The sequence below is a fragment of the Erigeron canadensis genome, chromosome 1, assembly GCF_010389155.1.
Source record: "Erigeron canadensis isolate Cc75 chromosome 1, C_canadensis_v1, whole genome shotgun sequence".
In the NCBI taxonomy this organism is placed as follows: Eukaryota; Viridiplantae; Streptophyta; class Magnoliopsida; order Asterales; family Asteraceae; genus Erigeron; species Erigeron canadensis.
Window position 1 is genome coordinate 27,624,709 of NC_057761.1, and position 27,723 is coordinate 27,652,431.

Here is a 27,723-nt window from a genome sequence, read left to right on the forward strand (position 1 = left end):
ATTCTATAAAACCTTTCAATTCATATTTTCTCAAATTTTCCTAAAGTTTACCAATTTGGTTGCCCAATGCACGAAAGTCATCATTTTTCCCCTCTCTCACCTCCCCTGCTTTCTCTTTTACATCTCCTTTCTTTCTCTCACCTCGGTATATTTCAGCAAATTCATTCCCAATTTCCCTTTGCCGAGTGGGTTGCGGTGGTGTAACTGACTCAATGAAATCGGCGCCGACCTTTTATCGAGCCTTGCTCCCCCTGTTTGAAGATGAAAATTAACCGCGAATATCGAAAGTCTAGCGTATATAGTTTTAACCAGGTTTCCGCTAGAAAACTCATTTGACGAGCCAATTGTCAACAGGTACGAGAACAAATCAAGTAATTAATTACTGAAGTACTAAAAGTTAATTACAAAAAAAACTTTATTATTTTTAGAATAAATTAAGAAAATGCCTATGATATCGTGATTTGTGATAATAGTAGTTGTCATTTTAAGAAAATAATGTATCATACCAAATCGTCAACCAAACAATTATATATGTGTTTCGTTTTTTCCTTTAAAAATGTACTGTGCATTAATGGAATTAAATTGATACTAATTAGTTAATCTTCTTTTTAACAAATGCATTAAAATAGTGATGGACGGAACCGACTAATAGCATTAAACAAAAGAATATGTTGGGTATGATGCAAAAATTATAATAAAAGAACTAACAAGAACATGGAACATAAACTGAAACTTAAGAGAAGTCATGCATAACAAAATATAAAAAAAATGATATTATATATTATAAAGTTTTAAATAAGAATATACATTCACAGACTAATTAAAAGTATTATATACGTATTTCATTAATCTTCCAAAGCAATATGCGTACAAATAAAGCTTTTCTAATATCATCATGTGGTCATCGTGGGGAATTTGAGTTCAACTCTTCATCACACAATTTTAAGAAATTGGTTAATCTACCTGTAATAAGACCCGGCCCGTGATTATCTATATCTATACTTTTATACTACTATATAAAGATTATACACTCTTTTGTTGAAAAAAGAGTTACGAAATAACAATTGTACCCTTAATGAATTAATTTACACTATAGGTCATTTATCTTCTAAATATTTCCACCACCACCTTTACATTACATCAACCTGTACCATTCGACATTGTCATCGCCACCAATAGTCGCTACCATGACCACCCGTCGCCGACACCACCAACCGCCATCACGGCCACCGCCGCATTGCGCGGGTACCGTGCTAGTTCGAACTAAAAAAAATAATTACATTGCTATTTTTGATTTGTTATATTTGTAACAGTCTTATTTTATCGACCATGACGCTTTGTGTAATTTCAAATAAAGCAAACTCTTTTTTTGTTTTTTTTTTTGAAATTATTTGGAGTTTTTGTAGACAAAATCAACATTTAAACTGAACCGGCTTTTTCACTAGTAGGACCGCAATGATCTAGACTCGCCACGGCCCACGAACGGTTTCTATGCCCATTCGGCCATTCACTTTGCGTTTACCTGAATTTCGAGCATAAGTAAGATAAAAAGAAAAACTCATAGCTCGAACGATTGGTTTATCTAAAATAGCCCATGTTGAAAGTCACATGAGAAAAAATATCTAAAATACGTTTAATGATTATATTACACTATCAATTATTTATCTTTTATAATATCTTAATTAACCCTTTACATCAATTACTTTTACGACGCGTCTACTGCCAACGATCGTCCCCCGCCACCACAACGTCGCTGTCACGAATACCGCCGCATTTGCGCGGGTACCGTGCTAGTTATCTTATAAAAAAAATAGTCCTCATGTTGAAAGTTACAATGGGAAAATGTCTAAAATACCCTTAATGAATATATTACGCTATCAGTACATTATCTTTTAAAATATTTTCATTAACCCTTTACATCAAATTACTTTTACATCAGTTATCTACACCACTCAACACCGCCTCTACCAACAACAGTCGCCGCCCACCACCAAACCGTCACCGCCACGGTCACCGCCACATTGTGCGGATACCGTGCTATTATATTATAAAAAGAATAGCCCTAGAGTTTAAAGTGATAATGAAATGTCTAAAATGTCCTTACATCAGTTACATTTACAACAATTATCTAAATCACTCGACGCCGCCTCTACCACTAACAGTCGTCCCCTACTACGATACTGTTGTAGCCACATACATCGTTGCATTGCGAGAGTACCGTGCTAGTTTACTCTTTATTTGAATACATGCTTTCTTTCCAATTTTTCATACGTTGTTCTTGGAAAAATATGACGGTTTTGGAAAAGCAACTTGTTTTAGCAAGCAATCTTCTTGTATAATTATATTTACAGGTGCAAAACGTATCCTAGAATCATAAAAATATATAATGTTACAACAAAACAATTTGATTTAAAAAGAGTAGCAAAAGAAATTCAAGAGCCTGATTATGAGGACCATTCATTCATGTAAGTCGGCATTTATTTTATTTTTTTTCTTTTGTAATTTGACTTTCATTTATGCAACAAGATACGATGAAATCGAGAATTGTAACATGAAAATGTAGCGTCAACAAATTAACAGTAAAACATAGAGCAATTATAAATAGACTGCGTTTTAATACACTTCTTGCCAAAACTTGCATTTTCAAGACATTTTCGATTTATATCACCGAAATTACTAGAGTAAACTTAAATTAATTAAGAATGCAAAAGTGTGTTTAAATAAAGAGCAGATGGAAAGAGAATAATGAATGGAAGATTATGGAAAAGGAATAATGAATGGGCGATTAGACGAACATACCTTTATGCCAAAGCTAGTAATAAACACCCTATATATGCAATTAATCATATAAATTAGATGCATGTTCGCATGATGCGGCGATAGCGGTGGTGACGACACGATTAATATATGTACGTTATTGTTGTAAAAGAGGTTATAGTTATTTTAGGAATTTAATACTTTATTCGTTCCACTAAAAGTATACAATGTTAAATTTTTAAAGTTACTTTTTTTTTTTCCAACTTTTATCATGTTTGTATTATAAAATACTTAATAATAGTTATATGAATTGATTCAAGTTTTAAACTCATGACTTCTGCTTTTAAAAACAAAAATTTCAATCAGTGATCCAACTTAGTTGGTTTACTTTAAATATATAATGTAAACAACCAATAGGACAATACAAGTAATTTATTGTTGGTTTGTATATAAATATATATTTAAAAATCCAAAATTAGCGGGGACCAAAGTAGCCGTCATTTACAGGTGGATTGATGTGTTATGCATTGACCTTGATTGTTCGAAGGAACTACGTAAGAAGTTTGTTACGTGTAGCCCCGTCCCCCACTGTCAACGTCCTATATGGTCATCCCAAATCCGATTCTAACAAGAGTATATTCTCCAACTAAATTGGTCAATTGTAGTTGTATATTGTCATAGTTGTTTTTTTTTTTTTTCTTATAAATTTTTGTAAGGTAAAAGGATTGCAACACTCCGAGTAATGACTAATGACGAAATCCATCAAAGTTCGATTCTAAGGCGATGCTTTAGGGGTGTTCTCTACTATGTATTGGATATGTTTTGGATGAGTATAACATCACAAAAGTTTTTTTCACAACAATGATTAAACCCGTGACTCTTCAGCAAAATACTCTTTAGCGGAAAACTCCTTTACCAATGAACCAAGTCCTCATCAAATTATATATATACTAAAAATTTAATGTAAATGTATAAGTACTTTATGCGTGAAATATACAAGTATTTAAAAAACATACTAATTTTAACCAAATTTCGTTTTAAACCCCTAAATTTTAACCAAATTTTGTTTTAACCCTTAAAATTTCTATTTTTTAGACGTTTATCCCACATCAAAGTTTTCGCTTTCATTATCGTGACACTAAACTTTTAGGTTCTCATGTTTTCATCAAACAACTTTCACACAGTTAGGGGTTTACTTTTCAACATTTGGTCTTTGATTATTTTCATTTAAGTACTTTATGCATGGAATGTACAATCTTTAACGTTATGCATAGAATGTACAAGTTCTTATAACACATAATAATTTTTACCATTTTTCATTTTAACCTCGTAAACTTTTTATCTTTTAACTTTTTTCTCATATTAAAGTTTTCGTTTTTATTTTCTTGACACTAAATTTTTGAGTTCTCATGTTTTCATCAACTAACTTTCACCATTTGGTTTTGACTATTTTTATTCGCTTTTTTATATACATAACGTTTTTAAATTTGCCTCACATCACAGTTTTCGTTTTTATTTTTTTGACACTGATTTTTTAGGCTCTCATGTTTTCATCAAATAACTTTCACATGATTACGATTTCACTTTTTAAACATTTGGTTTGACTATTTTCATCCATTTTTTTTATATATAACATTTTTAAAGTTGCCCCACATCAAAGTTTTCATATTTATTTTCTTGACACTAAATGTTAAGATTCTCATTTATAATATACTAAAAAGCTATATGAATGTACAAGTAAGTTATGCGTGGAATGTATAAGTTTTCTAATCTTTTAATTTTTGCCCTACATTAAAGTTTTCGATTTTATTTTCTTGACAATAAATCTTTGGGTTCTCACGTTTTCATCAAATAACTTTCACCTGGTTATTTTACTTTTAAACATTTGGTTTTAACTATTTTTTTCGTCTTTTTATATACATAGCGTTTTTACATTTGTTCCACATCAAACTTTTCGTTTTTATTTTCTTGCCACTGAATTTTTGGGTTCTCATGTTTTCATTAAATAACTTTCACATGGTTACGATTTTACTTATTTCGTGTAGAAAGCGTATATATCCTACGGCAACGTACAGGTACTATAACTAGTAATTTTCTAAATACTTCTATACCGATTCATCTTTTTCATTACATATATACAAAACAAAGACAACAGTGAATTAAGCACTTTTAGCTTTCGTTCCAAATAGTTATTCTAAGGGTTGTCAAAATTTATAAGGTTGGTAATCTCTATTATTCTAAGACTTATTTTCTTTAGTATTTTCTTTGTACAAGGATCATTTAAAGTTGGAAATAACTTCACTAATAAAGTTGTGTGGATCATGACCTTTAAATCAGAATCAATGGTCAAGATTTAAAACTCAATTTTCTTTGTACGAGGATCATTTAAAGTTGGAAATAACTTCACTAATAAAGTTGCGTGGATCATGACCTTTAAATCAGAATCAATGGTCAAGATTTAAAACTTAATTTTCTTTGTATGAGGATCATTTAAAGTTGGAAATAACTTCACTAATAAAGTTGCGTGGATCATGACCTTTAAATCAGAATCAATGGTCAAGATTTAAAACTCATATTTAAATTTTGACCCTTAATTTTAATTCAAAAATCAAAGTTGTTAAAATATCTCAATCTAATTTCTTTCAAAGATGTTAAAATATCTCAATCCAATTTCTTTCTATTTTGCTACCCCAGTTCATTTTGGCTATTACTATATAATTATATTATATATATAATACTAAAAACCAACTTTGGTTTGTGAGGGGAGTTACTGTAACTAAAAGTACTCCTCCTTTAGCATAAGGTACAAGCCTTTAAAGCGTCCAACATAATTAACGGACTTAACGACGGTTAGGTAACAGACTTAACGACTGTTAGGTGACGGACTTAACGACCCTTATTTTCTTTTTTTTACTGTAGCTAAAAGTACTCCCCCTTTAGCATAAGGTACAAGCCTATAAAGCATCCAACATAAATAACGGACTTAACGACGGTTAGGTAACTGACTTAACGATTGTTAGGTGACGGACTTAACGACCCTTATTTTCTTTTTTCTTTTTACTACATAACTTTTACTTTTTAAACTTTCCACCAAATTTTTTTTTTACATTTCCCCTTTTACCTTTCGTCACATAACTTTTGTTTTTTAAACTTTTAACATACAAACTTTGTTTTTAGGTATAAAGTTTATTAACTTTTGTACTTTTTTTCATATAACTTTGTTTTTAAACTTTGCTCTGAAAGTTTTCTTTTATTTTCTTTTACGATATAACTTTTGATTTCCAAATTTTATTACCAAAGTTTCATTTTCTTTACTTTGAACCACAACTTTTATTTTCTTAACTTTTGTCACGCAAATTTTGTTTTTCGGCTTAATGTTTTTGTAACTTTTATCACCAAAGTTATGTTTTTCTCCCGGGGCAACGCCCGGGTACGTTGCCCCGGATAGAAATACTAGTTGTTTTTATTTTGCTACCCAAGTTCATTTTGGCTATTACTATATAATTGTGTTCTCTATCCAACAGTTTCGCTCATTTTGCTATGATTTTGTAATGCAGTTTAATATGAAGAATTAATAAAGAGATTAGATAGACAAATTGATAAAACAAAGAAACTTGTCAATACAATACGAAGTTGCAGGTTGCTAAATTTGGTCGTTGATGATTCTAGCTCGGTTAAAACTATGGTAGCTCAAGATCACAAACATCAATATTCTCTCAATTTTATGCCCAATAAGTAATCATTTCGAAATTAATTTAGAAGTGATGAAAGTAAAAAATCAAATTAATGTATCTACTTTTGTTCTGGTATGCAAATATAGAGAATCTAAAGTTAAAGGTCACTTAATTCAGAATATGTGGAACACAAGATAGAGAGGTAATGATAAACCTGGAAGCAATAATAAACGCTAGAAGCCATGGTGATACAACATAGAGATCGGAGAGAGGTCGTTAACATTCATTGTATGTACTCTTAGAATATGACCAAAAACTCCAAACCGGCTTAAATAAGTTGGCATAAGGATCTAAGAAAATACACCCCCTCCAAATCAAGAAGCCATAACTTACAAAATTCAAGCTACATACTCGGTCTATTACACAAAGATAATACCTAGAACTATTCTTGAAGAGACACTAGTATGTTCTTTTCTTCTCAAGTTACTGGATACTAGACATTTCATGAGCTTAAATATAAAAGATAGTAGCATATATTGCTAGGTAGACTCATGAGCAAGGTTGAGAAGCCACACGCTTATACGTTTTTTCCTCAACCAAGAAGTATTCCACATAACTTGTCATTTGTCAAATTATCCGTCTTTCCTGTAAAATGAAAAATGTTGGTCATTCTGAGATGTAAAAATGGAAAATTAATGATAAAATTCGCCTAATTTATGGGTAAATGATTCAATCCGAGTTGTATGTTGCCTCCAACAAGTTATCCGGGTCAAAATGACCTAAAAGGTATTTAAAATGCACGAACCCCCCAAGTGGTTCTACTTCAAAATGCATAAATTGTCTAATATATTAATCTAAAAATAATTAGTAAAATTCAAGAAAAAGGCATGTTAGCCAGTGTGAACCCAAACCCAATTTGACCCCCTACCCAAACCATTTTGCCACTTGTAAGAAGCCACATTCATGCCCATAGACTGGACGTACAGAGAAAAAAGTTTTACTTTCTCTTTCTTCTATCGAGCCCACTCCTTGGGTCAGTTTTTGTTAGAGGCGGACCAGGAGGTACCCCGTATTGCATCGGTGAGTGTACTGGAGGTGCAGATACGGGAACAGAAGAAGCAGACGTTGTAGTGGCTGTAGGTGGTATAGGCGGTGGAAGTGCATTAGATGGCGGTGCAGCTGTAGGCTCAGGAAGCGGCCTTGGTAATATATGCTTCAGCCGATTATTTCTGTAGTTCTTCCAAAAATAGAACTGCTGTCTGTGTGCCAACTCCTAAAAGATCCATGACATACAAGGAAAGTTAGAAGCAGTATAAATGAATTTAACATCGTGCCAACTTAATGCAATTCAGAAGATAATAAAATCTTCTCCTATTTCCAGAAGAAAAACTGGAAGAAACATAACATCCCATATTTAGTACACTATGATCCCAGCTGTCAATCAATAAGCAGGAGTTGATGATTAGAGGTGGTAACCTGAACACATGCTTATAAACCAGCCAAAGAATAGATCAAATGCGTTAAAAGTTTATTAAAACTTTTACTTAATAAAAATTTGAGGTTACTTTAATAACATGGTGTTTATAGTCATATTTAAGAAATTAATTCACTATACAACTAGAAATTGCTAAAATTAAGTGGTTAACTATAAAACTAAATATAAAGTGGAAGTGTGGGACAAAAAAGATTACTGTAGTTGACTCCCCCGACCCACACGTAGAGATTATCCGGTTTCCTATGGACCCTTTTTGACCTGTTACCAACCCACCTGTTTTGCCACCTCCAGTTATGACTCTGCTATCAACATTAAAACTTAAAATTATAAAAAAAAAAGTTAATCCAATAGTCAAAACTAGCAGCTCTATAACAGTAAATAGTTTACTCATAGATTTCCATTCATTTATCATTTTGTGGATGTTTGAAACTTTCCTCATACATGAAATAAGTATAAGTTTAAACACTCTCACCAAAGAAACTAAAGTTCATTAAAAACTTAAATTAACATTCATGATAAAGAACACGTGTGAAAGAAAAAGATAAGAAAACGAAATGACAAGTGATTCCAAATGATGCAACCTTATTTGCTGGATGTGCCATCGCATTGCGGAAACTTGCATTTTGGAGAAGTTCCAGAAAGTAAAGACAATGTGGATACCTGTGATACTCCCAGAACAAGAAAATATCCATACGCTATTAAAATGAACAAAAAAGAATGAGTCTTGACATAAACAGTAACAACATAAGCTTGTTAGACTGAAACACCATGGATGTTTATTCGAAAGGCAAGCACACTTACATAATGTATTTTATGTATTCTGGTCGTTGCCAGTATTGAAGGTACTTCAAGTACCCAATGAATGCTTCATCTTCAAAATAACGATTCTGAGCTAAATCTGCATTGGGAATTTAAAGTGTTAATTACACCCAATCAGCAACCTCAAAGCTTCATAAATATACAAATAGAGAAAATGAAGCAGATTAAGACCAAACCGAATAAGATTACTGGGATGTTTGAATTTATGTTTTCGAATGGATTATCTCATTATTATGATTTGACATTGCAATCATCACCTTTTGATGTTTGAATAAACAGATTCTGCTTCTGATATCTGATCATAAAGGTTGCAGCAGCACTGATTAATTAAACTAAATTTTTACATGTTCAACGTTTCTTTCAATACAGTTGAGAAATTTTTACTCTCATTTCACACGTCTCTCAGTCCTTTTCTCACAAAAACTGTCATACAGTTAGAATTTTCAAATGAAAAATTAAAGGCTTGTTATTAAACAGTATAACATGACTTATCTATTAAGCCATTAATGATCAGTATTTGCCAATCGCGGAAACCTATGATTATCTGATTATTACTCTGTACAACGTAAAAAAACAATAGAAGCACACTCAAAAGTCAAAAGCTGTCTTCTCAGGCCACTCCATTATAACTGATTATTTGAATTATAAATTTTAATTTGATAATCACCTTCAAAACGTACATCTAAAGATCTCCTATTAATTATCTCCTAATAGACTACTAGAATATATTATAGCATAAATCAGCAACACTTGCTCTAACTCTCAAAGTTTCCTAATAATTTGTGGAGACAACACATATCCAAAGACCAATATGTAAGAGTATCCTCTTCAGAAATAATGTGGATATCATTCTACAGTAATACAAACTTACAGTGAATGTAAGTTGGATTGGCAAGACATTGCACAAATTCAAGTTCAAGCAAAAATCTTTGCTGTCCATCATCTGGATCCTTGTATACCTTTTTGGGTCTGTAAAAATAACAGAGATCAGAAACACGATCTACCAAATGCTAATTTATATCCTAAATCCTAGTAGTATAAGCCACATCCTAACTTGCGCCTGAACTGAGAATGTAGCCCATTCTTTTAAACACGAAAAACAACAGCTTACGAGGTGTCGTTATTGGAAGAGTCATCAATTTCTTGACCCGAAGCCATGTGATCTAGAACACCAACAAGGTTAAAAAACATTATTTACTGTAAAAAAAATAGCACACACAGATACTGCTTAAATGCTGCAAGCACGATAACGAACCACATTTCATTTTATGAAGTAGAACTCATCTTATAACTCGACACAAATACATAAAATCCAACGTACTTTGCAAATTTCCTTAGCATTTCTATAAATTCTTAAGTGCATAGTGAACGTCCGCAAAACATAATATTCAATATAACTATAAACTATAACTTGACCTACTAATAAATCAATAACCTCGACAAAACTCCGAATCCCTTTTTCCTTTTAGTCGTAATACCTCGTAAGCCCGAAAACCGTCATAAACACCAAATCCTAATCAAATTCCAAAAATTTACATCTTTAACTTCTACAGCCACATAGTTATAAGAAATATCCACAATATTATTTAGGGTTTTAAGTATTAAAAAAAACTATTAAAAAAAACTAAGGCTTTACTTAATTCTAACAAAAACTGAGCTGATAAATACATATAAATTAAAAATCTTAGATTGAAAATAAACTTGATAAGTAATAATGAGCTAGCAAACGGCGGTTACCGTCGTCGGAGATCCCACCGCCGATTAACGTCTTTAGTTTTCTGTTTTCCCCATCAGCTAGAATCAGTTTTCTAACTTTCTTTAGAATAAACTGGGCTTTATCAGGCCCAATATATAATGTTTAATAAAAAAAGGTCAACTAAGAAACCTTGACTTAAGGCCCAAAAGTTATTTACAAAAACACCCTTGTAGATAAAACAAATAACAAAATCACCCTTATTCAGCATCATCATATTTTCTATCCCTTTCTATTATTATCATCAATCAATTCTCAAAATAAAATTAAAAAATAAAATAAAAAATCAAACCCTCAGTGTGTGTAATTTTCACACACACAGAAACACGCAGATCGGGAATTAGATTAGAAAAATGGATCAAGAACAAGAGCATGAAGTTTATGGCGCAGATATACCTGATGAAACTGAAATGGATGCCGATATTGAGATGTCCAGAAACGATACTGAAGGCGATGATAATACTAGCTCCAAGGTTTGTTTCTATTTATATCTAATATATATATATATATTTATATCTATATAGTTTAAATTAAATGTTTGTGGATTGAATGTGTTAATGTGAAGTGAGTTAAAGCCCTAATTTGAATTTGAATTTATTAATTTTAAATAAGTTATATATCTTTTTGGTGAAATAAATTTAGGATTTGGAGGATATGAAGAAGAGACTGAAGGAGATAGAAGAAGAAGCAGGAGCACTTAGAGAAATGCAGGCTAAAGTCGAAAAGGAGATGGGTTCTGTTCAAGGTGCTATCTTTTTTCTATGTATCGTCGGAATATCGTGTTTTATTATATATCGATCGATTTTGTTAGGTGGTGTATAATTTTTGTTGTGTGTCACAATGAGTACATGCTAATGTCGTTAATGTTTGTACGCTTGGTTGGATTATGTGATTGGTTGGTAGACGTAAATTGCAATGTGTATATGTTTTACAGTGAAGACGTGAAATTAAGAAACGAACTTGGGAATTGGGATAGCGTTGTGTTTGTTTTTGGTATCAACGGTGGGAAGTTTATATAACGTTTATTGTTATGATGAGATTGGTAGTGTGTTTTTTTTAGTCTAAATATACAAATGCACTTTCTAGCACACTGATAAGGAACACGGTGAGGAGAAATTAAGCACTAACAGTTGGAAAACAGATTCATTAAGCAAGACGTCTATTCTCTGTCGGTTATTATAGAATCAGAGATAGATCCTGAAATTAGCAGCTTACGTCCTATCTTTTTGTTTTATTGATATTGAAAATGATTACAAAAGGGTGAAAGGTAAATGTAGATAATTGTGGGAAGCTTTGTATCTGCAGTTCCATAAACATAAAACTTAGGCAGAAAACTAAAAAACCATTACTTGTTCCTGCACTAATGTGAGTTTTATATCTTCTTGTTTTAGTGAAACATTTCCCGAGAAATTACGTAAAAATGTCCTATTGACCAATGTTTGTTTACCAGCTATAGCATTCTTTCTGGCTCACAATTAACCGATTAAGCCTTAATGCCTTATATGAACATTCTGCAAAAGGGCTTTACTAAAGCTTAACTAGTTATTTACATGCTCTTAATGATGTTCACTTCTGAAAAATCTGGTATATTGTGTTAGCTATAGTTCTTCTGTGCCACTTTTTTTTTTGTCTTCAAGAGTGTGCTGTTTCCACTTGTTAAATCTAAACATTAATGTATGTCTTAGTTAGATATCCTATCTAGCATGTTTAACATGATTTTTTGTTTTTTTTTACTATGCCTTTGAGTAGATGATTCTACTGGTGCTTCTGCAACTCAGGCTGAAAAAGAGGAGGCGGATGCCCGTTCTATATATGTTGGTAATGTGAGGCTCTCTGTCCTTTCACTTTATTTTAATGTATTTTGCACTTGATGTAGTCTACAAAAACTAAGAGTGTTGCTGTGTTCTATATGATTAGTTACATGGCTTGGAAAACTAATACTTGTCATTTTATGGTTAGTGATGAGAGTAATTTTTAAGTAATTTGACTTCTATTAAATATATGGAATGATATGGCTGGTGTTATCAGTCTAAAGTCATTTTTAACGGTAATTTCGTGGACTATGAGTTTTAGAGCCATGGCGTGGGTTTTGTGGTTGTAATATACCTCATTAAGTGAAGTATCTCTATAGAATTGTGGAATGAAATCAATATATACTGATCTTTGGTGTAGTGGGTGGCTGTGGCTTCAAACAGAAAACATGTTGTATTCTCTTGAGACCAAAGTACCTTGCTTGTATTGGTCAGGCACTTATGATATGTTTTTGAATTGAATAAAGATGCCCTGACTTGTTCCTTATTATAGTGTATTGAACATGAATCAAAGTGTGTTTCAAAATGTATGGACCTTGACCAAACTGTGTGTATAGTTCTTGGAACACAGTCATTAAGCAATCTTATTTAGATGGTGGGTCCTTTTGTTTGTCACTTATCTATCATAACAGTTTGCGTTATGTCCCAACTTGAAGATACTTTGTGATTTGAAAATGTGCGTTACAATCAATCCCCTTTCTCGTTAGATGGTTGTTTTATGTTATGTTTTTGTTGCTAGTTCTTTGTTAATGGTAACATAATTCATTGACTGTTCATATTTGTTATTATTCTAGATATTTGAGTAACCTCTAGTTTTCATGCTCTGAATTTCAGGTGGACTATGCATGTACACCTGAGGAGGTTCAGCAGCATTTTCAATCATGTGGAACTGTAAACAGGGTGACAATATTAACCGACAAATTTGGGCAACCGAAGGGTTTTGCTTATGTGGAATTTGTGGAACTTGAAGCTGTTCAAAATGCTATCCTCTTGAATGAATCAGAGTTGCATGGTCGTCAACTGAAGGTAAAAAAATGGTTTTATATAGGGTGTAATGTTACAAAATTGACCTCGGGTTTTCATTACTGAGTTTTTGAGCTGTGCAGGTTGCTGCCAAAAGAACCAATGTTCCTGGGATGAAACAGTTTAGAGGGAGGCGTCCCAACCCATATTTCGGTTTTAATCCACGAAGACCTTACATGCCCATCCCACCAATTTACTCTCCATATGGTTATGGGTATGTATCAGACTCTATACTCGCTAGCTGTGCAGTTTCATTATGGCTTTTCTTTTTAACCATCTTGTGGTGTTACATAAGATGATTAGATGATCGTATCGTTATAATAATCATGACTCCGGGGTTTCTTTCTTTCTTTTTTTTGAACAGAAACTCCGGGGTTTCTGTTATCAGAAACTTGCCAATTAGACTATCTTGCTGTTGGTTGTTATTAGTAGCCCATTTACTGATTTAGGCTCTTTCATGACCTAAGTCTGTTTTTATCCAGAAGTTTAGAATATACCACAAGTAGTATATGTTACTGTAGTTAAGTATACGTTATTGTCCCATAATTCTAAGACCACTTCCAATGCAACAATCTCGGCTGCTCTAGGTGTATTAGTAAGAATTAACCCAATGCGTTTGTTTAAAGCTACTTTGTGTTATAGATGATAACGGGGTGTTTTGATGTGCTATTTGAAACTGATTATCTGATTATTGACTTGAATCAATATTGATGATTTACTTGCGTTTGAATAAAATTATTCTGGTTATAAGTGTCTGGTATATATGGAGTTGAATAATTAGTATTACAGAATCAGTTCCATACCAGCTCAACTAAGCTGATTATATAGATGAATGCTATAATACAAATTTACTCATTTATTATTTATGTAACTACATGTTATCTACATTTCTCATTTAGATTTATAGTTGTTGAAAGTTTTAATGATAGTTTCTTATTTGAGCTTATTAATAAATAAAGAGTACTGCTCCTGTTGATAGAAAATTAAATCATCTTAATCTGAGTTTGTACTTTAATGTTATTTCTTTACAATACTTAAAGATTGTCAAAAACTTAAACATATAACTACCATTTCCAATTCCCTTACTAAATACAATTAGAAGAATCCCCAATTCCTTTAACGCTCATGAGACACAATTTAAATAACTACAGTATCAAAGTAATTACTATTTCCGGTAGGTCATTTTGGTTATTCAATTCACATGATCACTTTCAAGCTCACAACTAAATAACAAACTTAGATATTCTTTATTCCAATTGCTCGCTATATTTCTTTAGCTCTCTGATCATGAAACACTGTGTAGCATAAATTGAAAGAAAATAGTTGATATCATGTTAGAAGCATGTATTTAATTTATAAGGCATGCTGCAGAGGTTAGTTACAGTAGTGGTCAACTTGATTGGCAATTTCTTCAACGTTTTGATAGTGATGTCATGGGTAGGTTTCATGCATAAAGAGGATATTTATCAGCCTTGTGGATTAGTACGGTGGTCTTGTGGAGTGATTTAAATGTGTTGCACCTACGATCTGACTAAAAAGGGGAACTGGTCAAATGGTCAAACAGGTGAGGCAGGAGTGGGTGGGAGTCATCAAAAGCATTTGTGAAGGCAAAACTAGTTATAAAGTTTTTAGGCTTTGCAATCACATGTACCTCAAATGTTTCTATCATATTTTAAAAAAATGGACTCTGAGTGTTTTGGGCCCCCATCCCGGTCTGGTCAGTTTTGAGTGCCAATAAAAATAGCATATAAGCAGGTTACCGTTTTGCCCATTTGCTACCTCTATGTAAAACTATGAAAGCAATGCACAAGTTCATGATAATCACTGGCTAGAGGATTTGTTAGCTTTACTAGACAAATCTTCAATTCTTTTTAAGTGAACATGCTAACATGACATAATACATTATGGCATGAGCTAAAGTCTCTTTTGTTTTAACTTGAAAGTTATCACAATGCGTACAACATGTTACGTTAACCTGGAACTAGTGACTTGACCCGTTTGAAAGCAATTGTAGTTCTATTTGACTTCTCAAAGCCTGGAATTTGTTGCATCTTATAGAAATCATAACATGATAGAAGTGATCTATCTGTGTTTAGCACTTAGCATACTGAAAAACTGTTGCTAGGGGCCACCCTTTGTCCAGCAAAGTGCGTCACTATCTTTTTAAGACTTCCTTTAAAAGTTAAAAAAAATTTTGTATGTGAAAGTTTCATGTTACTTCAGCCACTTACCATTGTAAATTACTTAAAATTTCCCCTAAACATTCAAGTCTTACTGGTCAGGGAGTTGATTTTACATTTTTTTGGGTTTAGCATATGCTGTTTTCAGTCTTGTGAATGAGTTGATTTGGTTATGTTATGTGACTTATATCATATCTTATGAGATTAATACAATAACAAATGAGTAGCCCCTCGTTTATGAATTATATAATGACTTCAATCCATGTTTGTTAAGGGCTTGTACATCTACTTCATACTTGGTTATAAAAAATTTCCTTCACCTGACATTATATAATTCCTTGCAATTAATTTGGTTTAATGAGATTTTAATTTACACTACCCTCACTACAAAACCCTCGGAGATTATATAATTCCTTGCAATTAATTTGGTTTCATGAAATAATTCCCTTGACCTGACATTATATAATTCTATGCAATTTATTTGGCCGGTACCTTAAAAAAGTTTGGAACAGAGCAGTATGTTAGTTCACTGTGATATTTGCATAATTAGTTTATAGTAGCTTACATTTTAGATACCAACGTTTTCTTGTCACTGTGCAGAAGGATTCCAAGGGCTAGGAGGCCGATGAGGTACCGACCATATTAATCAAGTTTCGAGGTGTTTTTCTAGTGGCTGAAAGAGGCAATGCTCATACGGAGTCCCACTAATAGACATTGTCTGTAGTCTAAGATCTGTGTATCATTATGTACCATTGATTGCATTGCCAATTCCCCTACATTAGCTTACTCTTTCAAAATTTCTTTTGTAAGCACTTTAACATGCGTTTGAACCCAAAACTCATAGTCAGCATAATTAAAAAAAGTATCCGTAAAACTATTTTGCTCTAACTCATAATTTCAACATGGTCTTTGAATTACTTTAAACCTTTCATTTGGCAAAAGTTAATTAAAAATTCATAGATTGTTGAACTGTTTTGGGGGGAAGTTTCCTCGCTTGTCATTTGGCGATATGTCACTGAAACTGTATGAATTAATGTACTGATGTGTAGAAACAACCTAAAGTTTCTTACCCCTTATTATTCATACGCATGCTTTACAAACATTAAACAAAAACAAGTGTATGCATATACCCTTTCTCCTACAATGTAGCCAATGATGTATACACTAAATCTTCAAACTAATGTTGAGGTAGTTTGGGAGGTGGAAGAAGCCATTTGGAAGCCTCAATATAAGAAAGTCTGAGATAGGGCTCTGCTTCTTTATCTGTAAGTTTCTTCACAAATTTTTCTCTCCCAACCATATCAGAACCTTGCCCTGTGTTCTTATATTCCGCGAAGAATAGGTTCCTACATAAATGATAAGACGCCCGCTATTAGTTTACAGAAATAACATTAAGCTATGATATGGTCCCACGAGTTGCATATCAGGTTAGATGGGTTCCATTGTCTTTATTGTATATGGCATGGTTGGGTTGACCCACACGCATGTTTTTGTTCGTTTTGACATTTTCATAAGTTCTTGAAATGAACGTAATAATAACATTGACAAAAATGATCAGGGGATTTTAGGTCTTCAGAAACTAGACTTTGTGCCACTTCTGACATGAAAATATGTATCACTGATGATTTATAGTAAAGAAGTATTATGTTTAATTAATGAGCTGATAATGGAAAAACAACCCAGTTCAAGAAATAGCTGATTATACAAAGTACAAACTTACTTTTTAGGTGAAGGTTGATTGCTAGAGCTCCATCCTTTAGGGTCAACAAGACGGCCCAAATCCGAGTAAGCAAAAACCACCTTTGAAAACCTCTTCCATGCTCTTCCTAAGAACCAACCTTGTCCCACCCCAGTGACCGGGCAATGCACGAAGACATACCCGGTTTCTGATTCAGCCATTTCTCGAGCATTTGCGGTTATCCATGACTGTAGTTCTCCTGAAATGCAATGAATCTCTGTGTTCTGCAAACCCATTAATGTAAGACAGTTTCAGAACAAAATGCAAATGAACATATAAAGTTAAAAAAATGCATTATGAACCATTTGCTTACCAGATAGAGAGATTTTGCATTACCAAAGATGAAATCAGCAGTGCCTTCTATATAACAATCTTTGAAGAAATGTCTACCACGATCGTCACAGAAGGTATCTTGAAACCCGTAAAATCTAACGTTGTAAAACGTAGCCATGTCCCCTCCAATCCTCATTGCTGCCGCTTGACTTCCTTTCATTTTACCATCAGGTCTTGGGCTAGAATTCTACATAGTACAAACAATAAACATTTATGCATGTTTAAGGCAGAAAAAAATGGACCAGTTGGGTACATATCAATACATGTTCGAACCAACAACCGTAACTTTTGACCAAGTCAAAAGGGGTCAAATTAATTTGATTTGATCTAAACCACAATCCGTGTAACATTTAAAGAGTTATTGTGTCATATGCACCGAAAGCTATGCATTATTTCGCTTGTTAATATGCATGAATATAATGTCTTTGTATAACAAGAATGTGAGATGAAATGTAATGTACCTTAATATGCAGATTAGCAGCAACGAAATAATCACCATCAACTGTTAATGTTCCGCTTTCAACGGTGGTATAAGTTGCCGCATTTCCATTAAATACCAACGTAGGCATTTTCTTTGGATCGCCCAAGAACGTAACAAACTTCTTATCCCTCTCCAACTTAATCTTCTCAGGGTATTCCCCTGGCCCGATAAATATAATAACCCTTTGTTTGTTTTTAGGAGGAATGCTGTTTACAGCTTCTTTTATCGTCGTAAAATCACCATCCCCCTTTTTCATGACTTTTATGACCCGTGGCTTGGCTTCTGCAGCCACGAGTTCCGGATCAAGGGTCCCTTTACGGGCATTCAATGGTTTTACGTTATCCTTAAACCACTTTTGCACTTGTTTTGGGTCTTTAGGGATTGGTATTTTATCGTCCGAAAGGGTTGGATGAAAAAGGATCAAGAATGTGTTCAAAACAATAAGAAACATATATCTTTTTCTTACCATTGCACCACCTTTTTGTTGATATATGAATCTTTTTCCTTCTTGGTATGTTTAGATAGTTCAATTTAGAAAACTTTGTCTATACGAATATTGACATATCTGTGTGTATATATATGGAGAGAAAAAGAAGGAATATATGTTTGAAGGGTGACAAAGAGTTGGATTTGGCCAATTGTATGTCTTAATGGTTCTTGTGGTGAATTGATTATTGTAATTTATCTTTGTTCTCTTTCTATATTGATCACACCTTCATATATTTTACTACTATCTCTCACCATCTCTGAATAAAAAACAATAATAATATGAGATGGTCAATATTTATTCTAAATAAAGAGTTGTTTTTCATAGACAAAAAAGACACAATAATGAAAAAAAGAATTGCAAACTATATATATTTGAAAAAGAGAAGACTTCAAACAAACTAGCAAAAAGGAAGAAGGGGACCAATTTTGGTTTGAAAGAAATAGTAACATTAAAATTACTTCTATTGAGCAACCGCCAAGTATTATGAAGATATCATGGTTAGATCACGTCAATCTAAACTTTGATTTTTTTTTTTATAAGGCATTAATGAAATTGCTAAATGAAACAGGAATAAAAAAAAAAAATTGTATTTTTTATATTATATACCTACCCTTAAAATTTATGATATAAGAAAAAAGTATGGACGTGGTTTTTGTGGCCGAGATAATATAGATTTAGGAAAACATTTTGAGCATCTATAATATAGGGATTTGTATGTTGGAATTTCAAGAATGATCGGTGCATAAACATAGGGTTTCGGCTATTAAATTTTTAATAATGGGTTAAAAGAGTAAATGATTGTTGAGTATAATTAAATATGGTGACTTTCATAATAAGATAAGAAATTTTTATCTTGTTTTCGATTTGGTTGTTTCATTTATAACTAAAATCTATGTTTATCTACTTTTGAAAGATTAAAATTATCTAAAACCCAAAAAAATAAAATTTTATGTGTTCATCTTTAGTTCTAACTTTAAATATAATTTGGTAAAAATTTGACAATCTTTTACATTATTTCAACCTATTTTTGATTTGAATCTAAACCGGTTAGTATCAAGTTAGGGTTGAAGATCTCAAATCGGTTATCTAATTAGTTCCGGCTCGGGTCAGGTAGATGATATCAACATGCCGATCCACTAACTCAGATATGGCCCAATTGGTTTACTTTTTTTTTTTTTTTTTTTTTTTTTTTTTTTTTTTTTTTTTTATGATGTAGAACTACATCGAGTTTTACTTTCTCTCAACAAACATTTAGCGGGTCTTGATATCGACTTTCAAAACGATTATTGTTGCTAACATAAATCATATCAGTAATTAATTATTATTCCAAATTCATTACAATATATTAAGGAGTGGGCTCATAAATGTAACAAAATGAGCATATGTTTGAATGACTAATGTAACGACATAGTATTCAAAATAAACAAGTGTTCATAGACACAAGGAGTGCCTTAAAAAGGAATAAATGATCGAATAGTTTACAGTTGAGCTGCCTTCAATATATGTTAGTTATGCTATGATCATTTAATTGCAGCTCCAGAAAGTCAATTACTTGGCTTCAGAGAAATAGTTATATACAAATTCAGAGTTGTCTAAGACCTTAAAATACCAAAGACATATATTTTTAGCATATTTTGTAGCTAGATGTCAATGCATTTTAAATGTACTTGTTGTCTAGTCTTGTGAATCTTACTTCACCAACGAAGTCATTTTATGAACCCACAACCATATATGTATAGACTTATACATATAGATAAACTTATAAAAATGGTTCCAAATTATTATATATTTATTATATGGGAAAATGATCCGTACTGCAGACTTTACCTAAGCTTAGGTACTGCCACATTAAAAAAAGTTACATATTAAACCTTTGAATTTAATAAACATACATAACCCCCTGAATTTTACATAAACTCCCCCTGAATTTTACATAATCACCCCCTGCTTTACCTAAGATAGGTACTGCATGCTTTACCTAACCTTTTCCCTTATTATATATACTAATTTGCAAGGTCGGCCATGGAGGGTGGTACTATTTATATATACTAATTTGCAAGGTCGGCCATGGAGGGTGGTACTGTAGCTAATAGTACCACCCTTTATGCAAATGGTACAACTTCGTATTGCAAAACCAAAAATAACCAACGGGTCTTAACGGTCGTTAGGTGTTGCTTGGTTAACTAACGGTAGTTACGTACAAAAGGATATTTAACAAAGTTTGTTTTCAAGTTTACTTTTTTTTTTTTAACTTTTGCCATTAAAGTTTTGTTTTAGTTAATTTTTGCCACATAACTTTTGGTTTTTAACCATTTTCCATCAAAAATTTCTTTCTTTCTTATTTTTACTAAATAACTTTTACTTTTCAAACTTTCACTACAGAGTTTTTTTTTTTTTACATTTCTCTTTTTACTTTTCGACACATAACTTTTGTTTTTTAAACTTTCGTCAGATAAACTTTGTTTTCAACTTTAAGTTTATTAACTTTTATACTTTTTTCACATAACTTTGTTTTTTAAGTCTTATTAAAAAAGTTTTCTTTTATTTGCTTTTTACCACCTAACTTTTGGTTTCTAAATTTTGTTACTGAGATTTCATTTTCTTTACTTTTGACCACAACTTCTATTTTCTTAACTTTTGCCACAAAAATTCTGTTTTCGGCTTAATTTTTTTTAACTTTTGTCACAAGAGTTTTGTTTTTCTCCCGGGGCAACGCTCGGGTAGAAATACTTATATGGACTAAAATGACTTGGTAAACTATAAAAAACGAATCTTACTTAAAAAAAAAAATAGAACATAAAATTAGTATGATCTTAATATATACTATAAGACAGTTGAACTAATGGCTTATTAACCAATCACATCACTAAATTTCATCAAATTGACTTTTGATGATGTCATCATTTAGATAAACTACAAATTAAAAATCCTAATAATCATTATCCAAGTATATTATTATATTATTATTTATATTAATTTATACTTTTTTATTTTTCATCAATAATTTACACTTTTTAGCCCTGAATACTTAATTTATATTTATTTTTAGCCATCAACTTAAGAGAATTTTTTAAAATTTATGATCATTTAATTAAATTATAAAAAATTTTAACATATGAAATATTTTCTAAAAAAAATTATTTCAAAACCTAACGACTTATTAACAAATATTATATTAGATTTTTATAATTATAAATATTAATATTTAGTTTAATATTTGATATAAATACAATGTGAACTCTAGATACATATCCCAAATACGATTGACAACAAATGGTTACTTGAATCCTAAATCTAAATCAATATAAACTACATTCAAGATTCATTTTATCTCTCAATATAAAAAAGGTACATAATTTTCTCCTTTTTATATATTAGTTTTACATATTAATGTTTAATGTTACAGTTGTCACTCAAATCAAGAGTTCTAATTGTTATCAAAGAATATAAAAACAATCTTAATTGTTATTATATTATCATATAACAAGTGATTGAAAATAAACCTATGCGTATTATGGACGCGCATCATAATTAAATACATATATTTGAATGTCAAGTACAGGATCACAAATATGTTTATATTTTAATTCTTAATTATCTTTCATAATAATATCACATTATGAATATAACTGGTTTCAAAATATTTTATAATGAAGAAATTATTATATATAGCATGTGGCTTGTGGAATGACTACGACAAACAATTCCATCAATATGTCTAGACTAATCATTACAGTGACAAACATATGATTATTGTACTATAAATATAACACTTAGAACCGTATTTCTTCAAAATTATAAGTTTTTATGACTTAAAAGTATGAAGATCTAATATTGATAATATCGTAAAACTCGTGTCCAGTGTTGGACACGAGTCTAAAATCTAGTAAAAATCTATAAAGTTAAAACATTAATTTATTTTTGTCTAGCACAACGGATCATCCATATAACAAAAGGCAACATCGTGACTTTATCAAATGGAGAGCTAATATGTAACTTATTTTTGTTTTTAGAAAATCACATGAGTAGACAAATTTCATTGCGATTGTATTAAATTAGCCACAAATTTTTGGATTTTCATAAAATAACCAACAAAATCGCAATAAACTGACAAAATCGCAATGAGATCTACAAAATCGTAATGAGAACTTCAAAATCGTAATAAGATTTTGTAGAATTGCATGGAGATTCTCATAATCGCAACGAGATTCAGCAGGAGAATTTCGTAGAGATTATGCAGGATCTTATAGAGATTCTGCAGGATTTCATACAGATTATGCTGAAGAATCACATTGCGATTTTCAGAATTTCATTGCGATTCTCATAAACTCGTTGCGATTCTTCATAATCTTATTGCGATTTTGTAGAATCTTATTGCGATTTTGATGTTCTCATTGCGATTTTGAAGATCTCATTGCGATTTTGTTGGCTATTTTGTGAAAATCCAAAAAAACTTGGCTAATTTGATATTATCGCAATGAAATTTGGCTAATCACGTGATTTTCTCTTTTATTTTTGTTTATCTCAAATATATAATGTAATGTAATGTAATGCTAGAAGCAATGCTCCTTAATTTGAATAGCATGCCAATTTATCAAATATTATTAAACAAAAAAGAACAACGACCAGTATGATTTACGACTAAAAAAAACTTCACATCACATCGGATTGAGGCCAAATACCTTACAAGTATGTACCAAAAGAATTTTAACATAGATACTCCATAATATTAAGTTTTAACATGGATTCTCTTTGAACCCGGTCCAATTTTTGTCCAAACACAACGGTTCACACGGTACAATATAGCTCATTTACAACGAACCAATGGTAGTTATTAAACTGTTCTTCTTAAAAACCCGGTTTGATCCCAGTTTTACCTCAATTCGAGCACATGATTTAAAATTCTGATTATGGGCTTTGTTGTGATTTTTAATTTGGTAACATATCTCTTAATCTATTCATGATAGCTAAGCCCAAATGGTAGCTTGCTATACCAAAATTGTCTTCACAACAATTGACATTAAGTTTTACTTTAAAAGCTAGAGGTGATATAAATATATTGTCGTTTGACAGTTTTAGAGATCCCTAAAATATATATTTTTCATTAAAAATGAGGTCGCTAAAAGATAAAGACTAGGATCGTAGACCTTAACAAAACATATTTATGTATTGATCGTATATTCGTATCATAATTAAACCACACAACTCCACTAAACATATGTATAACATATTAGTGACTCTGGAATAAGTTGTGAGGCCAAAACATGTGATAGTTCTGTGCAATTCCGTTTCATGCTCATGATAGACACCAATATTAACATCGGGATAATAACTAAGATTGGGATACCTTACGATTTGGAAATATCTTGTATCTTTATATATACTATAAGACAGTTGAACTAATGACTTATTAACTAATCACATCGTTGGATTTCATCAAATTGACTTTTGATGATGTCATCATTTAGATAAACTACAAATTAAAAATCTTAATAATCATTATCATTTGTAGAATAAGTCTCATTATTTACACTTTTTTGTTTTCCATCAATAATTTACACTTTTTAGCCCTGAATACTTAATTTATATTTATTTTTAGCCGTCAACTTGAGAGAATTTTTTAAAATTTTTATCATTTAATTAAATAAATTTTTTTTTAACATATCAAATATTTTCTACAAAAAATTATTTCAAAACCTAATGACTTAATAACAAATATTAGATTAGATTTTTATAATTATAAATATTAATATTTAGTTTAATATTAGATATAAAATACAATGTTAGCTTTAGATATATATTCCAAACATAATAACAGATAACGATATACAACATCATTGTCTTAAACACAATAGGAATCACAGGATATGGGACAATCATAGAACCAAACATGATTTACAACAGAGGGTTACTTAAATCCTAAATCCAAATCAATATAAACTCCATTCAAAATTCATTCTATCTCTCAATCAAAAAGGTAGATAATTTTCCCCTTTTTCATATATTAGTTTTGCATTTTAATGTTTAAAGTTACAGTTGTCACTCAAATCAAGAGTCCTAACTGTTATCAATGAATATACAAATAATCCTAATTGTTATCATATTATCATAGAACAAGTGATTGAAAATAAACCTATGCGTATTATGGACGCGCATCATGATTAAATCCATATACCTAAATGTCAAGTACAAGATCACAAATATGTTTATATTTTTATTCTTAATTATCTTTCATAATAATATCACATTATGAGTACATCTGGTTTCAAAATATTCTATAATGGATAAATTATTATATATAGCATGTGCCTTGTGTAATGACTACAGCAAACAATTTCATTAATATGTCTAGGCTAATAATGACAGTGACGAACATATGATTATTGTAATATAACTTGCAAAATATAACACTTAAAACCGTATTTTTTTAAAATTATAAGCTTTTATAACTTAAATGTATGAAGATCTAATATTGATAATATCGTAAATCCCGTGTCCAGTGTTGGACACGGGTCTAATATCTAGTAAGAAACTACAGTCCACTAAGTTAGAATAACAACTCATTACAATTGTTCAAAAGAAAATTTCTGCCGTTAAAAAAAATATTATCCATCATTACCTTCTTTAATATGTTAACTGTTCGTGAACAGTAACAGCTGTCCATCCTGCATTAGCTTAAATATTTCAAATGCCTAAAATTTAATAAAGTTTTGATTAGCTCAGTTAGTTTTCAATTCATTGTTAATATAAATAAACACGGGTTCGAATCTTACCCTATTTTTTTTTTTTTTTGGCTTTTCAAAAATCTTATAATTTTATTTTACTGAATGTATTGCTGGCATCATCATACAAGAGATTAGTGTGTATTAATGCTACGTGTAAGCTTTTTAACAAAGAAAGCTTTTTAACAAAGATATTTTTACAATATTTTATATTTTCTTTCCATTAACCATCTGTACTATGTATTTATTACTACATATTTCAACATTTTTGTAGATATGAAAGTTTCAAAATAAAATTATTATAACTAAGTGAGAAGATGAACGCTTCAATGACATAAACCTGAGTTACCTGACCATGATTAACCTGTTCTCTCGACATGTTTACAATTCAATCGATCGGGATTGACTAAAGTTTTTAAACATATAAATATTATTCAATTGGGCGAATTGACTCAGGTTTTACTGTTTTAGCTTGTAACTCAACTTATATCGTTGATATATAAGCTATATGCGACGAAAATGAATGTTCAATTTTTTGGTCATCTATTTGTCCACTTGTACCCGAAAATCAAAATAATGTTTTTCTTTTTAACGAGACATGTTATCCGGGCGTTGCCCCGAGAGACGTTACGTTTATTGTGTGCGAAAACTTGACATGTTTTTTCAAGAGTTTTATTTGATATTATTTTTTTTGAGGTAGGTCTATTGAATTTAAAAGTCATTATACATTAACAATTAAAGATACACTAAGAATTGAACAAAAAGATATTTATAAGCAAAAGTTGAAAATCTTATGAGCTTCAAAAATTGGTAGCCTTAATTTCGTACATCAAGAATTGAATAAAAAGATATACTGTAAAATGTTATCAGCTCATAAATTGGTAGCATTAATTTGTTACATGTTGGCCCAAAGGAAAAATAATTTGGCTGGGCCGGCCCGTTACTGCCCATGATTAAAAAAAATAATAATAAAAAATGGCGATCATTATTAATACGAGCATAATACCCGCGCGTTGCGACGAAATTTTGTTTTAAAAATGAGATAGATTCGGGGGTAGTTTAGTCCAACCGTAGAGGTGAGTATAGAAAGATGTATTAAAGTGAGGGACATTTTGTTCTTAATGACTTAAAGCTAGTTTGCTTTATAAGGGATTATAGAGATAGATATATAACAATGCAAACTGAATGAGTTAAAACAAAAATAAAGAAATGTATAACCGCAAGTCGAACTGAAAAACTCTGACTTATAAGGCATCAAACCAAACCAACTCATCTAGAGAAAAGTTCCGCTAACATATTAGCCCTTTAAATATATAACACATGCTTGCTTATTGTACAAAAATAAAAAAATCTTGCACCCGTACTTTCACTTTTATGGAGTAGTATACAATATAGCTTAATGCCTTAATAAATAATCAGGCAAGTATTTGTTAGGGCCGGTAGGTGGGCTATGGGCTGCTCACCCGAATAATGTGTAAACTGTAAAGTAATAAAACCATTATCATGGTTTTGTCAGTTTTCCGAGCCCATATGATATTCCAAATTAGGCCCCTCTTTACACTTTACAGCTAGAGGTGCAAGAAAAAACCGATTAACCGAACCGAATCGATTTGTAACCGGTAACCGAAATCGGTTAATAACCGAAATAGTAAAAACCGATTATAGGTTACCAGAAACTGTAGGTTACTAACCGATTACTCTTTTCAAAACCAAAACCGATTATTAATCGGTTAACCTATAACCGGTTAATTATTCCAAATAATAACCGGTTAACCGGTTAATCACATATTATATACATATTATTAATTAAATATATATATATATCAATATCAATCATACTATATACATACACTTATATATAATCAGAAAGATCGTACCATTAGATTATTTCATTTGCTTTCAATATATCTATACTATATATAGATTAATGCTTATTTCATCCGATCCAACATCAATTTTGGTTGTTTTTGAGATTTGGGATGATGAAATTTGTTGTGCTTAGAAAATGATGTTTATTTGGAATATAAGTTTTTTCGGAATATGGGTTTGTCGCTTAGGCTTGTCGGAAATGATTGTTTTTTCACATTGTTCACCACTTTCTCAATATTATAATAGGCGGTTAAAAAAAACCGAATAGGTTAACCGGTATCGGTTAACCGGTTATTATTAATCGAAATCGGTTAGATAGGTTCCAGTTTTAAAACCTAGAAACCGGTTATTAACCGGTACAAGTTAACCGTAATCGATCATTACTGTTTCAAAAAATAACCGAAACCGATTATTAAAATTAATAACCGAAATCGGTTAACCGCTTCTTACACCTCTATTTACAGCATCAAAAACAATATGCGTCCAGTTTTAGATTTTAAAGTCACAAATTTGTTAATCAAGAGGGATGGATCATGGATATAGTCATATAGATCTTTCTATTTTTTTTTTTTTGTTTC

General features: G+C 31.3%; 3 protein-coding genes across 4 annotated transcripts; 1 reads left to right on the top strand and 2 right to left on the bottom strand.

Moving 5' to 3' along the window:
* Positions 1–6,737: 6,737 nt before the first annotated feature.
* Positions 6,738–10,568, bottom strand: LOC122580441 (mediator of RNA polymerase II transcription subunit 31). 2 transcript variants are annotated; one of them, XM_043752721.1, is made up of 7 exons: positions 10,483–10,568; positions 9,857–9,908; positions 9,617–9,714; positions 8,728–8,824; positions 8,508–8,586; positions 7,498–7,704; positions 6,738–7,076 (listed from the first exon to the last, which is right to left on the bottom strand). In XM_043752721.1, exons 2-7 carry the CDS (start codon positions 9,901–9,903, stop codon positions 7,059–7,061), a joined length of 546 nt encoding a protein of 181 aa, XP_043608656.1. In that variant the 5' UTR covers positions 9,904–9,908; positions 10,483–10,568; the 3' UTR covers positions 6,738–7,058. The 2 variants fall into 2 exon arrangements, with proteins under 2 accessions (XP_043608656.1, XP_043608649.1); XM_043752714.1 differs by having other exon boundaries at positions 7,433–7,704.
* Positions 10,569–10,741: 173 nt separating this feature from the next.
* On the top strand, positions 10,742–16,400 carry LOC122585770 (polyadenylate-binding protein 1). The gene is made up of 6 exons (XM_043757893.1): positions 10,742–10,971; positions 11,141–11,243; positions 12,248–12,321; positions 13,144–13,335; positions 13,416–13,546; positions 16,113–16,400. The coding sequence occupies exons 1-6, from the start codon at positions 10,852–10,854 to the stop codon at positions 16,156–16,158; spliced, it is 666 nt and encodes a 221-aa protein (XP_043613828.1). The 5' UTR covers positions 10,742–10,851; the 3' UTR covers positions 16,159–16,400.
* Positions 16,401–16,666: 266 nt separating this feature from the next.
* On the bottom strand, positions 16,667–18,654 carry LOC122585769 (pectinesterase 2-like). The gene is made up of 4 exons (XM_043757892.1): positions 18,045–18,654; positions 17,564–17,770; positions 17,233–17,474; positions 16,667–16,858 (listed from the first exon to the last, which is right to left on the bottom strand). The coding sequence occupies exons 1-4, from the start codon at positions 18,531–18,533 to the stop codon at positions 16,690–16,692; spliced, it is 1,107 nt and encodes a 368-aa protein (XP_043613827.1). The 5' UTR covers positions 18,534–18,654; the 3' UTR covers positions 16,667–16,689.
* Positions 18,655–27,723: the final 9,069 nt, after the last annotated feature.

What these genes read in the sequence shown, in the direction of transcription:
- LOC122580441 (XM_043752714.1), bottom strand. Translation starts at nt 9,903, where the DNA reads ATGGCTTCGGGTCAAGAAATTGATGACTCTTCCAATAACGACACCTC. An exon ending in CAATCCAACTTACATTCACT is followed by an intron (nt 8,825 to 9,616) that starts GTAAGTTTGTAT and finishes TTCCCAATGCAG; the next exon opens with ATTTAGCTCAGAATCGTTAT. An exon ending in TGGCACATCCAGCAAATAAG is followed by an intron (nt 7,705 to 8,507) that starts GTTGCATCATTT and finishes TGGATCTTTTAG; the next exon opens with GAGTTGGCACACAGACAGCA.
- LOC122585770 (XM_043757893.1), top strand. Translation starts at nt 10,852, where the DNA reads ATGGATCAAGAACAAGAGCATGAAGTTTATGGCGCAGATATACCTGAT. An exon ending in ATGATAATACTAGCTCCAAG is followed by an intron (nt 10,972 to 11,140) that starts GTTTGTTTCTAT and finishes AAATAAATTTAG; the next exon opens with GATTTGGAGGATATGAAGAA. An exon ending in GGAGATGGGTTCTGTTCAAG is followed by an intron (nt 11,244 to 12,247) that starts GTGCTATCTTTT and finishes GCCTTTGAGTAG; the next exon opens with ATGATTCTACTGGTGCTTCT.
- LOC122585769 (XM_043757892.1), bottom strand. Translation starts at nt 18,533, where the DNA reads ATGGTAAGAAAAAGATATATGTTTCTTATTGTTTTGAACACATTCTTG. An exon ending in ATGCAAAATCTCTCTATCTG is followed by an intron (nt 17,475 to 17,563) that starts GTAAGCAAATGG and finishes ATGGGTTTGCAG; the next exon opens with AACACAGAGATTCATTGCAT. An exon ending in AATCAACCTTCACCTAAAAA is followed by an intron (nt 16,859 to 17,232) that starts GTAAGTTTGTAC and finishes TCATTTATGTAG; the next exon opens with GAACCTATTCTTCGCGGAAT.